This window comes from Macrotis lagotis, chromosome 7 (assembly GCF_037893015.1).
Source record: "Macrotis lagotis isolate mMagLag1 chromosome 7, bilby.v1.9.chrom.fasta, whole genome shotgun sequence".
Lineage (NCBI taxonomy): Eukaryota > Metazoa > Chordata > Mammalia > Peramelemorphia > Peramelidae > Macrotis > Macrotis lagotis.
In genome coordinates this window covers 59,620,703-59,633,266 of record NC_133664.1, presented here as the reverse complement: position 1 = coordinate 59,633,266, position 12,564 = coordinate 59,620,703, and the positions used below count along the sequence as shown (strand labels likewise).

General features: G+C 33.9%; 1 protein-coding gene across 10 annotated transcripts in view; it reads left to right on the top strand.

The window, feature by feature from the left end:
• The window catches only part of NEBL (nebulette), a 456,697-nt gene that overhangs the window by 387,665 nt on the left and 56,468 nt on the right, over positions 1 to 12,564 (top strand). For 8 of the 10 annotated variants that reach the window (XM_074192959.1, XM_074192957.1, XM_074192956.1 and 5 more), the window contains 4 exons: positions 2,679 to 2,789; positions 8,331 to 8,441; positions 9,928 to 10,038; positions 12,224 to 12,334. The exons of the other annotated variants lie outside the window; for them this stretch is intronic. In XM_074192959.1, the coding sequence (XP_074049060.1) occupies positions 2,679 to 2,789; positions 8,331 to 8,441; positions 9,928 to 10,038; positions 12,224 to 12,334 (444 nt within the window). The remainder of the gene's footprint in view (positions 1 to 2,678; positions 2,790 to 8,330; positions 8,442 to 9,927; positions 10,039 to 12,223; positions 12,335 to 12,564) is intronic. 10 annotated transcript variants of the gene reach the window in all.

Below are 12,564 nucleotides of genomic sequence, written 5' to 3'. Positions count from 1 at the left end.
CCACACTAGTTGAGATGATAATTTTCTCTATATCCTTAACTAAAATATTTCTATAATGGCTCCTTCACATTACAAAGAGCAAAGTATGCCTATTAACTTTATTGAATGAATTATTCTGAAAAGAGTGAGCTGCAACTTCCATTGAATCCCTATGGATTGCAGCATTCTGGTTACTAGCACTTCAGTTCCCTGCCCTTGTCCCTAACCCAATCAAAGGGAATTTGATGGTAGGTTTAAGAATAAAGGGCAGAGGGATATGTATGAGTGAATTTGCAAACTAATATTCAAACATGATAAGTGACAGCATCTTGAAATGTTGGTGATCAAAGGGTAATTAATTAAGACTTCAGGACCTATTTTCCCTCTCCTTATATCTTTCTTCTTCTCTCTACCCTCTATGTCTGTTTTTCTCATTTCTTTGGTATCTGTAATCTTCTCTCTTCCATCCATTGACCTTTTTGGCTATTTCTTCCCTTCCCCTTCATTTTCTCTTTCTTTCCTTCCTTCTTTTTGCCTCTTCCTCCAAATATCTTGAAAAGGAACCACCAACAAATTTAACTTAGTTGCTGTAATTCTATACGAATTGATTATTTATATAGGTCAAGAGCATTCAACAGAAGGAAGAAATTCCCCACTCCTAAATAAATCATGCCATCTGGAAGTATTCATGTGATTTTTTTCCTTCTTCCCTGCCTTAAAACATGAAATGACTTTACCAACTGATAAACTTTTATCAAGTACTTACCATGTGCTCAATCCTAGGGACAGTGAAAGGTAAAGGAAAGTCCCTGCCCACCATGAGCTCCCAGTCGAATGGGGAAGACACTTGGCAGATGACTAGGCACAATCAAATGAAGTTGGAGAAAGGAGAAATTGGAAAAAACTCTAGGGGGAAGGCATTGAAATTTTTAAACAATAGGACAGGCTTCTTGTAGAAGGAAGGATTTTAGCTTAGAATCAAAAGAAGACAGGGTATCTAGGAAATGGAAATGAGGAAGGAGAACATGGGGGATGGCTAGAGAAAATATCTAGTGTGGGGAAGTGTACATACTTACATACATATCTGTGGGGGAGACAAGGGAGAGAGGGGGAGAGAAAGAGAGACAGAGAGACAGAGAGACAGAAAGTGACAGAGAGACACACAGAGAGAAGACAGAGAGAGAGACAAACAGACAACAGAGACAGAGAGAGACAGACAACAGAGACACAGAGAGAGAGAGAGACATACTAGAGAGACTGAGACTTTGAATACCAGAGGATTTTATATTTGATCTAAATGTTAGCCCTTAGATTTGATAACTTATTTAGGTTATATACATAATTCTGCCCAATACTTGAAAGTTACCTTTAAACTCCAATTTGGTTATTAAAGAGTGAAAAATTTCATTCCTAATTTATCTATGTGAGAACATTCATACACACCTGGTATAATTTTTAAAATATGAATTGATTCATTGTTTGGCCCCAGGAGAATTAGTCTTAGTGACCCTCTGAGGATGTGAGGATGACCTCTATTTCTCCTTGACTTCTTCTCTTCCCTAGCAACTTCTACACAGGATTTATTGTCCTCTGAGGAATTGATTTAATTCTTGGACTCCAAGGGTCTTTGCTTATTATTGACTTTCCATTTATTTTTTTTCCTGTTCTAAAATATAGAGTTTTACTGTAGCTTAAGGAGGAAAAAATCAAGGATTGTTGGTTTGGGAAGAGAGCCCTGGTGTCATTGTTGTTATTTAGTTCATGGCAATCACTGTTTTAAACTAGAGACAACATACTAGCATTATGAGGAACCAGATAAATACTTGCTTATGGGCAATAACCTTTAGATGAGCCTTACCATAGTAAGGGATATAAAAACTAGATAGATAAAATTTATTTAAAAAGATCAGCTATAGCTTGGAGCTCTCAGGGGTTTTCACGTGTAGTCAAGAGAGAGAAGCAGCATGATTGTTCTTCTTGGCTATGTCTCCTTTTTTCGTAAGGACTTTGTAAAAACTGTTCTAACTGGGCCTGCTAATAATTATTTGCTACAGATAAAACTCTCTGACTTTAGGTAAGATCCATATGGATCAATCAATCAAGCATTTCTTTAGTATAATTTCTGTCAATTGATCTTGGATATATTTGATATCAAAGCACAGGAGCATCAAGGAGGAAATTACTCATTATACTTTTAAACATTGGGATCCTCACATATAGATTTGAAAAGGGGGAAAGCAATATTTTGGATACCATCAAGGTTTCTTAGAATGAATATGTCTACACAGGGTCTCTGAATTGCCAATCATTTTGACTGAAGTAAACCATCAAGCTAAGCATAGATCTGGTTCGACTGATTCCTTTTTCACAGAATTTTTAGATTTAATTGAGCAGTTGTTCTGATGTCATGCAATCATAGCTGTGTGGAGTTGAGTAGCCTTACCCAGGCTACTTTTCCAGGAGAAAAAAAGAGAGCAATGTATGTTTTTCATTTTGCTTTTCACTCTAGTTCAATAGTGAAATTAATCCTAGGAAGCAGTAATCAAAAATCTTAGCAGAAGATGAAAATCCGACTATTGATGAAAGGACCCTGAGTTAGGAGAACTATGACTGTGACCAGCTGATTTGTTCTTTGACATATTTTCAATAACTATTAGTATTACATAAACTAAGGGTGACTTTTCTGTCTTCCAAAACAGAAAATTTACCGAAAGGATTTTGAAAAAGCAATCAAAGGAAGGCCATCACTGGATTTGGATAAGACTCCAGAATTTTTGCATGTAAAATATGTCACAAATCTTCTCAAAGAGGTAAGAACCTTAGGATATTTGTTTTGGTTGTATAAGAGTTAACCTGAGCAGAAAGGAATAGAATGCTTTATGCTAGTCAGTTTCTGTAATCTTGACATGGCCCTATGAAAGGATGGCAAGAATATTGGATTTCCAGTCCTGGTTCTGTCACTTATTGGCCGCACATTGCCATAGTGATAACATCAAGTCTCTCTGGTCCTCAGTCCCTTACTCATAAAGCAGAAATATTAATATTTATACTGCCAGGGAGGTTTGTCCCATATGAGAGGCATAAGGTTTAAACCTTAAACATTATAGAAATGAGGGTTGTGATTATTGTTCAACTTGATGGATTTTAGTTATATCTATTTCTTCTCTCTGGGTGGTGCAGTGGGTAAGAGCACCAGACCTAGAGTCAGGAAGATCTGAGTTAAAATTCAGCCTCAGGAAAAAAAAATGTCATTGTGAGGATCAAATAACATTATATATATGTGTGTGTGTGTGTGTGTGTGTGTGTGTGTGTATGTAATATATATATATATATGTATATGAAAACACACACACACATAAGGACAATATGAATTTTCTTTTTTTTTGTTTATACTGCCAGACATTCCTTTATTTAGCCTTTTCAGTCTCATTGAACCCTAAATATTCCTAGTCTAATCTTTTGCTTTGACATCCTTTTCCCTTGAACTGGTAAAAAAAAAATCTTTTGTTTGTTTTTCTTTTTCTATTTTATATATAGTGAAAGCCCTAATTCTGAGCTTATTCAACATTATTTATATCTGGTTCAGATAGTGTGATAGATAATGAACTGAAAAGTAAGAGAGCAGACTGGATTAGTTTTGAGAAATTACAGAATTGTTTAATAGTTTCAATCCCCAGCAAGGAATGTTTCTATAGCACTTTAAGGTTTTGCAGAGTTCCTTTATGTATTTTATCTTGTTTGACCTCCTTGAAGGAGGTATAATTATTATACTCATTTTACTCATAGGGAAGGACACTGATAGAAATTTTCTGATATGAGAGGCTTCATGATAGTGGTAGATAAAGCAGTGGACAGAAAGTACAGGAGCACCTAGATTCATATCCTGTCTCTCTTGAGCACAAATTAGTCATTGCTTTTAAATTACTTTTTTTTTTAGGTTTTTGCAAGGCAGTAGGGTTAAGTGACTTGCCCAAGGCCACACAGCTAGTTGATTATGAAGTGTCTGAGACCTTATTTGAACTCAGGTAATCCTGACTCCAGGGTCTGTGCTCTATCCACTGTCCCACCTAGTCACCCCTTAAATTACTTTTGTTACTAGTCTTGTAATTAGGGGGACCTGAGTTCAAATCTAGACTACGATATTTATTACTTGTGTGACCTTGGGCAAGTCACTTGGACCTGAATACTTCCAAAAAGAAAATACTTTCATGATATATCTTGAGGGGAAAGGTAGTGATAAAGAAGTTCCCAAGAAGATAGATTAAAGATGGCTTGAGCAGTCATTATAGCATTGTAATGGCAAGACACTGACTATTTAAAAAGCATAGTTATCTATTCTTCCTTAAACTAAATATTTCGTGTTTTAGCAGAATGGGAGTTAACATTTATATTTAAGATCATGAATAAGAAATGACCCATTTCCTCAGAGAAATTATCATTTTTATTTCATGCATTTAATCTTTTTATGACTTATTTTGTTGCTTAAAAGCTTTCCATGCAGTTTAAAATTTTCTAAATGTATTGAAATTTTGATAGAGAAGCTTAGCTCTTTCCAGTGTATTCTCATTTGAAACATATTATATTTTTGATGTCACGTTTTCCTTACTACCTCTCATTTAGATTTCCATAATATTGTCTCAGTTGATGTGGTATAAATCATAAATAGGAAAGTTCTGTGCAAACACTTTGTCCTTACTCTTAGGTCCATTTTAGGAAAAATCTATATTTTTCTCCTTAACAAAATTCCAATCTTACAATCCTTTAAAAACATCATCACTTATTATCACTGAAGTGTCCATTCAAAATTGCCAAAACATTATGAGATGATAGTTACTATAGTAGAATCCATTTTAATGTCCAAGATCATGGGGGGGAGGAGTTACCAAATGAAAAAATAGCTTAGGTTATTCTAAATCCACGAAATGAACTTTTTTAAGTTTAAGATTATGGTTAGGATAGTTATCTGATCAGTTGTTGTGATCTTGAGACTGATTTGAATTATTTAATCTGAAGATACTGTTAAAAGAAACTTTTAATTCAGCAAAATATAATACAAATTCTTGCTCATCCATATAAGCAATTTTACCAGCACAAGCTTTTAAAAAACCAAGAGATTGCCAAATTAGCATTTGATATTTATTGAAAAGCTAAATGTTAACACTGTAACCCTGTGCAACATGCATAATTATTACGAGGACCCTTTTCTACCTGGTCCCCTTTCTTTCTTCCCAATCCTTTGGAGATTTCTGAAAATGTCTGCCTGGGGATAATAGGGACCCATGGATAGGGGACAGGTATGCTGTTCTACACTTGCCCAAAAGCATCTCTGAAGAGGTTTTAATTGCTCACACTTTAGTTCCTATTGACAATTTCTCCTTCCCTCCCTCATTTGGAAAAGAGAAATTTGAGAAGAAATTCCTCCCTTCTCTTCCCTCCCCTTTTCTCTACTGGATCTGGACTGAAAGCTAACCATCATTTTTCTTTATTATTGATCTTAGTATCAGAGCTGTCATAGAAATTTAGTGTTTACCATATGTAAGGCACTGTACTAGACTAGAGGTTCTTAAACTTTTTAATATCAGGTCCCCCCCTTTACACTGTTAAAAATTATTAAGTACTCCAAAGACCTTTTGTTTCTATGTATTATAACTGCCGATATTTATCATATTAGAAATTAAAACATCCAAGTATTATTATGAAAATAGTTATGACCATATGATTCCCCCCCTTAACCTTACCTCTACCCAAGAATCTCAGGGGCTCATGGTGTCCTTGAACCCAGAGGTTTTTGAGAACCTGTGTCTGTTAAACGTTAGGGAAAAGGAGAAAGGAAGATTAAAAAAATGGAAACACAAACACTTTTAGTTCACTTAACTTGAGAAGTATAAAATCTACAGCAAAGATAGCAATATACTAAATGTAATAGAAAACAGCATTTTAAGTATATAAGGGAAGATTAAATACAGTTAAATGCAGTTTTATGAGAATCCAAGGGAGGGAGACTCACATTATCTTGTGATCAAGGAAAGTCTCATAGTTTTTGAAAATAGCTCTTGTAGCATTGATAAGATTTCAACAGGAAGAGACATATGGGCATTGATAGTATGAGTGAAACTATGGTGATGGGGATTATTATTGCTTTTATTAGAGTGAAAGATATGAGAAGGTAACTAAAGGTAGAAAGATAAAAGGAGGACAATAGATTGGAAAGAAATTTTAGAGGGCTTTGGATGTAAGGCTAATGAATTTGGTGACCATTCAGTAGGTTTGTGAGTAGGACATTTTTGAACACAGCAATTATCTGATTAGGTCTGCATATTAGGAAATTTCTCTGTTGTTGATTGGAATTGTTTAGAGGAGTTTGAGAGGGAGATCTAGCATACTGAATGGAAGGCTGTTGCAATAGTCCAGGAAAGGTATAATGAATTTGAAGTGATGGATGCTTTTGATAGTGTGGGTAAGATTGCAAGGCCTTCTCAGTGGATTGCATTATTGGTGATAAGAGAGAGGCGAAAAATCTGTTGACTTTGAAGTTTTGACCATGGGAAGTTATAGAAGAAAGTCAAGAAGAGGTTCAGTATTCTAGGGGGAAAGGATGAATTTGGTTTGGAATATGTTGCATTGTAAGTGCTAGCAGAATATCCAGTTGGATCTGTCCAGTAGTTAGACCAAAATATAAATAGGTCTTAGGGGAGAGGTTGAGGCTAAAGATAAACAGATGAGTCATGTATAAAAATGAGATAGTTGAAGCTTTATGATTGGACAAGATTTCATCCACAGAAAGCAATGTTTCAGTGCTAGGAGGTTAAAAAGAGATCAGAGATGTTAGGGAAGTTAAAATTTTTAAATGGAACCCATTGAAAAATGCACATGAATTGTTGAGTTCCTGTATGACCTCCAAATGACTTGAAAGTCAAACATTCTTTACTGTTATCGGTCTTTACCATTGCCAGACCCATCCCATATTCTGACTTTGATGTATGTGTCTTCTACCAAGGCTGTTTCCAGCTACTTTCTGTTCTTCATGAGTTGCTAAGTTCCCAACAGCCTTTGGATAGCCTTTTGGTGATAAACCACTACAAACTGAGCTAAACTGGTCCTTGGATAAAAGGAATCCGTATGGCCTTTTTTGGGACCTTTATCTGAAACCTTCCTAACTTCTTAGAACCTACTGAAGTTTACACTCTGGGGCACATAGCCTTGAATAATCAAAGGTGCAATCATGCTTTAATGACATTAAGTGAATCTGATTTTAGTCATATGGTTTCAGATCTTACCTATTTCTCAGAATTTACATTATTTTATGTGAGACTTATGAAAACATTTCATAAAGCTAGGACATTAAAAGTAGTCTTTTAACTAAATTAGAAAACTTCTATTTCTTTTTTTCATGAAAGAAATCTTAATTATTTAGTTAAATGAAAGTGAAAGCTCTTTCAGAGTGTTGGCACTTGAGTCTAAATTAACTTTGCTTTTATTGATTTCTCTGACTCTTTCACTCAAAAATAAATGAATACAAACTAAATTGTGTAATATCTGGCAGGCCGTTAGCTAAGTTGAGTACCAGTTAATATATTACTATACTGAAGTGAAGATGAGACTAAGGGAGAAAATGACTCATTCACTTAACTGGAACATAAATTCTGGTCCTTAAAGGAAATCTTGCTTTGGATTTGAGAATTCAGTACTTTACAACATTGATGTTATTAAAATAGAATTGAGGACAAAATTTTATTCTTTCTAAATTGAATCCAAGTCCATTTCTTTTTATAGAAATGACCTCCTTCACTCAAATAGAATAAATACATTATAATTGTTTTGGCATCAATCTATAAATCAAGGTAGAGGAGAAGACAGGTTTTTCAAAGACAATAGAAACCTTTAGTGGCTAAAATGAATCCATATTTTATTTTTTTAAACTTGGGATTGATTATAACTTTTGATTTGTAATTTGTCATTCTTTTTCAGCCTTATACTTCAGGTGATTCAGATTTTATAGAAGATTTTCAAAGAAACAGTTCAAATAATTAATAAGAAGCATATCTTTCTAAGATCTCATGCATCATTTAAAGTAGAGACATCTTTTTTTTATCACTGACTATGGGACATAAAAAGTTGGGAGAAGGGATGAAAGGATAAAGATTGACAGTATTGGAATATCTTCTGGACTTGATTAGACAGGGAAATGCAGCCCAGGAATGAAATAAGGAACATTAACACCTGTCAGTCTGAAATTACTACCACCATGTTTTTTTTCTTTTCACAGTGTATCCTAGGAAAAAAAAGGTTTAAAGTATTCCATCATTTAAATTACATTCCCTGTCTTGAAACTGAACATTATTTTCTTACAGAAAGAATATAGAAAGGATCTGGAAAATGAAATAAAGGGGAAAGGAATGGAACTTAGTTCAGAGATCCTGGATATTCAGAGAGCAAAAAGAGCATCTGAAATGGCAAGCGAGGTTCGTATCTCAAATTTACAAAATGTTTTCATTTTTACTTCCTTATTTGAACTTGTTGAAATGTTGGCCAGAGAAAGTATTTAAAGTAGTTTATAATTTAAATTATTTCTATTATGCTATATTATCCTATGTTATTATATTTATTTATAGTATTAGTTCTCTAGTCAAAATTATGTTAACAAAATATAGAACACATTTTTCTGATGTAATGGCCCTGGGGGAACTATCTATGTTAAGCTGGTAGACGTCAAAGGCAGGGTTTGAACCCAGGTCTTCCTGGACACTAAGTCCAGTGAACTATGAACAATACAAACCCAAATGGAAATTGGGACAACTGAACTACATATCAGGACCCCTATGTGCTAGAATTGGACTTAAAAACCCACGTATTAATACAATCTATTCTATTGCATTTGTGTTTATTTTGTTTGATATCATTTATTAACATAATTATATTAATATTATAATATTACATTAGTTAATAAATATAATAAAATTACATTTTAATCTGCTTTGGACCACATCAGCTCATTTGGCAAGACTATTCTATTCCACAATGCTTCTTCTAAATCTTGAATCTCAGTCATTTCTTTATCTCATGTCTTGGCTCATTCCCTGATGATGATATTGAAAAAGACTAAAGGGTTCTATTATCCAGAATTCAATAGGAAGAGAAGAGTAAGGCATTTTTATAAATGCCCACAAACTTCCCTTTGAAATAAAATCCCATCATTTTAATATTAATACTTTTCTTATGATATAGAATGCATTTAAGTCATTAAATTAAAATTTGCAAAGAACTGAAACTGAACCATCACCAAGCTGGTGATGGGAGAAGATCATTGTGATTGTTAACTCATATTAAAATGAGGAATTGCAATGGGAAAATGGTGTAAAGGATATGATTAAGAAATGAATGGCCAGGAAAAATAAGCTATGAGGATTTTCTGAGTCTTGCTGTAATTACATATTATAGCCTGTGGAGAGGGACACAGGTAGTTGATGGAATCTTGAATTTTTGAAGAAGTGACTTTAGATCTGTCTGGACCTACTGAGGTTATGAAAGAAGGTATAGGGAGGAAGTCTGGGAAGGTAGACTGGAGCCTGATTGTGAAGAGGTTTGCTAACAAGTATGTAGAGTTGGGGTCAAGACCCCTTGAGACATTAGGTGTTAAGGAGGTTACCTTGACCTCAGTGGCAGTGTTGAAACAGGTCTTACTCTAGACTTGAATCAAGAGTGTGGTCAAATCTGTACTTAAGAAAATTAAGTTCTGGCATTGGGAACTAACTTTGCTCATAGGATTCTGAATTCAGAACAATGACGGTGTTTTCCAAAGAGTTCTGAAGATATGCTGTCATGATTCATAGTGCAGATAAATTGTGTGGTTTGAAAAAAATTGACATTTTTCTAAATTTCTAAGATGATTCTATCTGTGATATGCATATCAATATTACTTGAGTGTTTAAATTGTTTTTCCTCCTGCAGAAGGAGTACAAGAAAGATCTGGAAACTGAAATTAAAGGGAAAGGAATGCAAATTGGCACAGACTCCCTTGACATACAACGAGCTAAAAAAGCTTCTGAAATTTCAAGCCAGGTTAGTATGATCAGCATTCATGGCTATGGAGTTTGTCTTTTTGAATCAAACAATTCATGGCCAGGTTTTCAAAGGGTAAAATTCCCCTTGAGTTTATTCTAAAAAAATAATTTTATTCATTTAATTACTTACTGATTACCTGTAAAAAAACTTAGCAATCATTTAAAAACTTTGAATTCTGAATTTGTTTCCTTGCTCTCATCTTTTCTCCTTGAGAAAGCAAGCACTTTGATTTCAATTATACATTTGGGGTTATGTCAGCTATATTTCCACATTAGCTATTTTGCAAAAGAAAACAAAGGAAAACAAAAATAAAGTTAATAAAAGAATATATCACTCTGAATTTAGAGTTCATCAATTCTTGCTCTGGAGGTAGAGAGCATTTTTTCATCATGGGTTCTTGGAAATTATCTTGGATTCTTGTTTTGATCAGGGTAGCTAACTATTTCACAGTTGACCATTCTTATACTATTGCTGTTATTGTGTACAATGTTCTCTTGATTTTTGTTCACTTTACTTTGCATGAATTCATACAGATTTTCCTGGATTTCTCTGAAATCATTCTGCTTTTCATTTCTTATAACACAATAATATTCCATCATAGTCACATATATCAACTTGTTCAGCCATTCCCAAATTGGTGAGCAACCACTTGATTTCCAACATGCTGCTATAGATATTTTTATACAAATGGGTACTTTTCCCTTTTCTTTGATCTCTTTGGAATTCAAACCCAGCAGTGGTGTGGCTGGGTCATTACCTTTGCACAGTTTTATAGTCCTTTGGATAATTATAAATTGTACTCCAGAATGGTTGGATTAGTTTCACAACTTCTCCAACATGCATTAGTGTTCCAATTTTTCCACATCCAACTTTTGCCATTTTCCTTTTCTATCATATTAACCAATATAATATGTACACATGTATCTATATGAGGAGATATCTGGCTTTTTTATTTGCTTTCCTCTCATAAGTATTGATTTAGAAGATTTTTTTAGGTTTTTTTTTTGCAATGCAAATGGGGTTAAGTGGCTTGCCCAAGGCCATGCAGTTAGGTAATCATTAAGTGTCCATGGCTGAATTGAACTCAGGTATTCCTGACTCCAGGGCCAGTGCTCTATCCACTGTGCCACCCAGGAGATTTTTTCATGTGACTAACAAGGGCTTTGATTTTTTTCCTTTTGAAAACTTCCTGTTCATATCTTTTGACCATTTATCAGCAGGGGAATGGCTCTTTATTTATTTTATCAATTTGACTTAGTTCCCCAATGAGGATTTATCAGAGAAACTTGTTGCAAAAATTTCCATATATCCTGTTTTCCTTCTAATTTTGACCCAATTATTTTTGTTTATGTAAAAGTTTTTAAGTCCCATGTAATTAAAATTCCCATTTTACTTCCTGTGATTCACTCTATCTATTGTTTGGTCATAAACTCTTCCCTTGCTCATAGATCTGATAAGTGCATTTTCCTTGGATCCCTAATTTACTTAAGATATCTTTCTTTTTGCCTAAAACACTTTTCAATTGTGATCTGATCTTAGTGTACAGTGAGGTGTATAGTTTTTTCAAATTGTTTTTCTATTTTCCCAATTACTTTTTATCAAATAATATGTTGCCCCAAAACTGGAATCTTTGGATTTATTAAATATTAGATAGCTATGTTCATTTGCATCTTCTAATTGATTAATACATCTTGGCTGAATTGAAGTGAAATGTTCATTGGATTTTGAAGGAAGAATTGGTAGAATATAGGGAATAAAGGGAATAACAAAGGAGAAATATAAGTCAGTTATTATGTTGCTAGAAAAAAACAGCATAGCACTGGCTTTGGCATTAGAGGACATGGGTACAAATCCCATTTCTCTTGCTTATTTCCTATGGGACCTTAGTACAATTGTTTAACTTCTTCAGGATTCAAATCTATTATTTTTAAACTGACAAAGTTGCTTAGGGGACTAGTTATACTTTGAGTTCTCTCTATGACCCTAAGGTTTGTCATTATTAATAACTCAATCCCAGTCAGGTGCACATACTGTATCATTTTATGTTAAAACTATTCTCTGCATCAGCATGTTTGCATGGAGATGATATTCAAAGAAAATATAACAGTATACAATTTTTTTCAATTGACCTGAAAATTAAAACTTTTGTAGAGGTAAACTTTTAGCCTTTTGTTTTTCACAGAAAGAATATAAAAAAGATCTGGAAACAGAAATCAAAGGCAAGGGGATGCAGGTGACCTCAGATACTCTGGATATCCAAAGAGCTAAGAAAGCATCAGAAATGGTGAGCCAGGTAAGTAGAAGAGAAGAAAAAAAAGAAAAAAAAGAGTTATTTTATAAGTTGAATAAATCTATGTGTACTTTGCAACAACAACAAAAAAGAAATCCCAGTATCACTTCTATTTTTATGAGTTAAATTGGTTAAATAGATATGAACAATAATCAAATTAATACATTACATTACAACAATTAGTCTTCCAAAGGACACTAACCAAAAATCTTCAAATTCCCTTCTGATTTCTT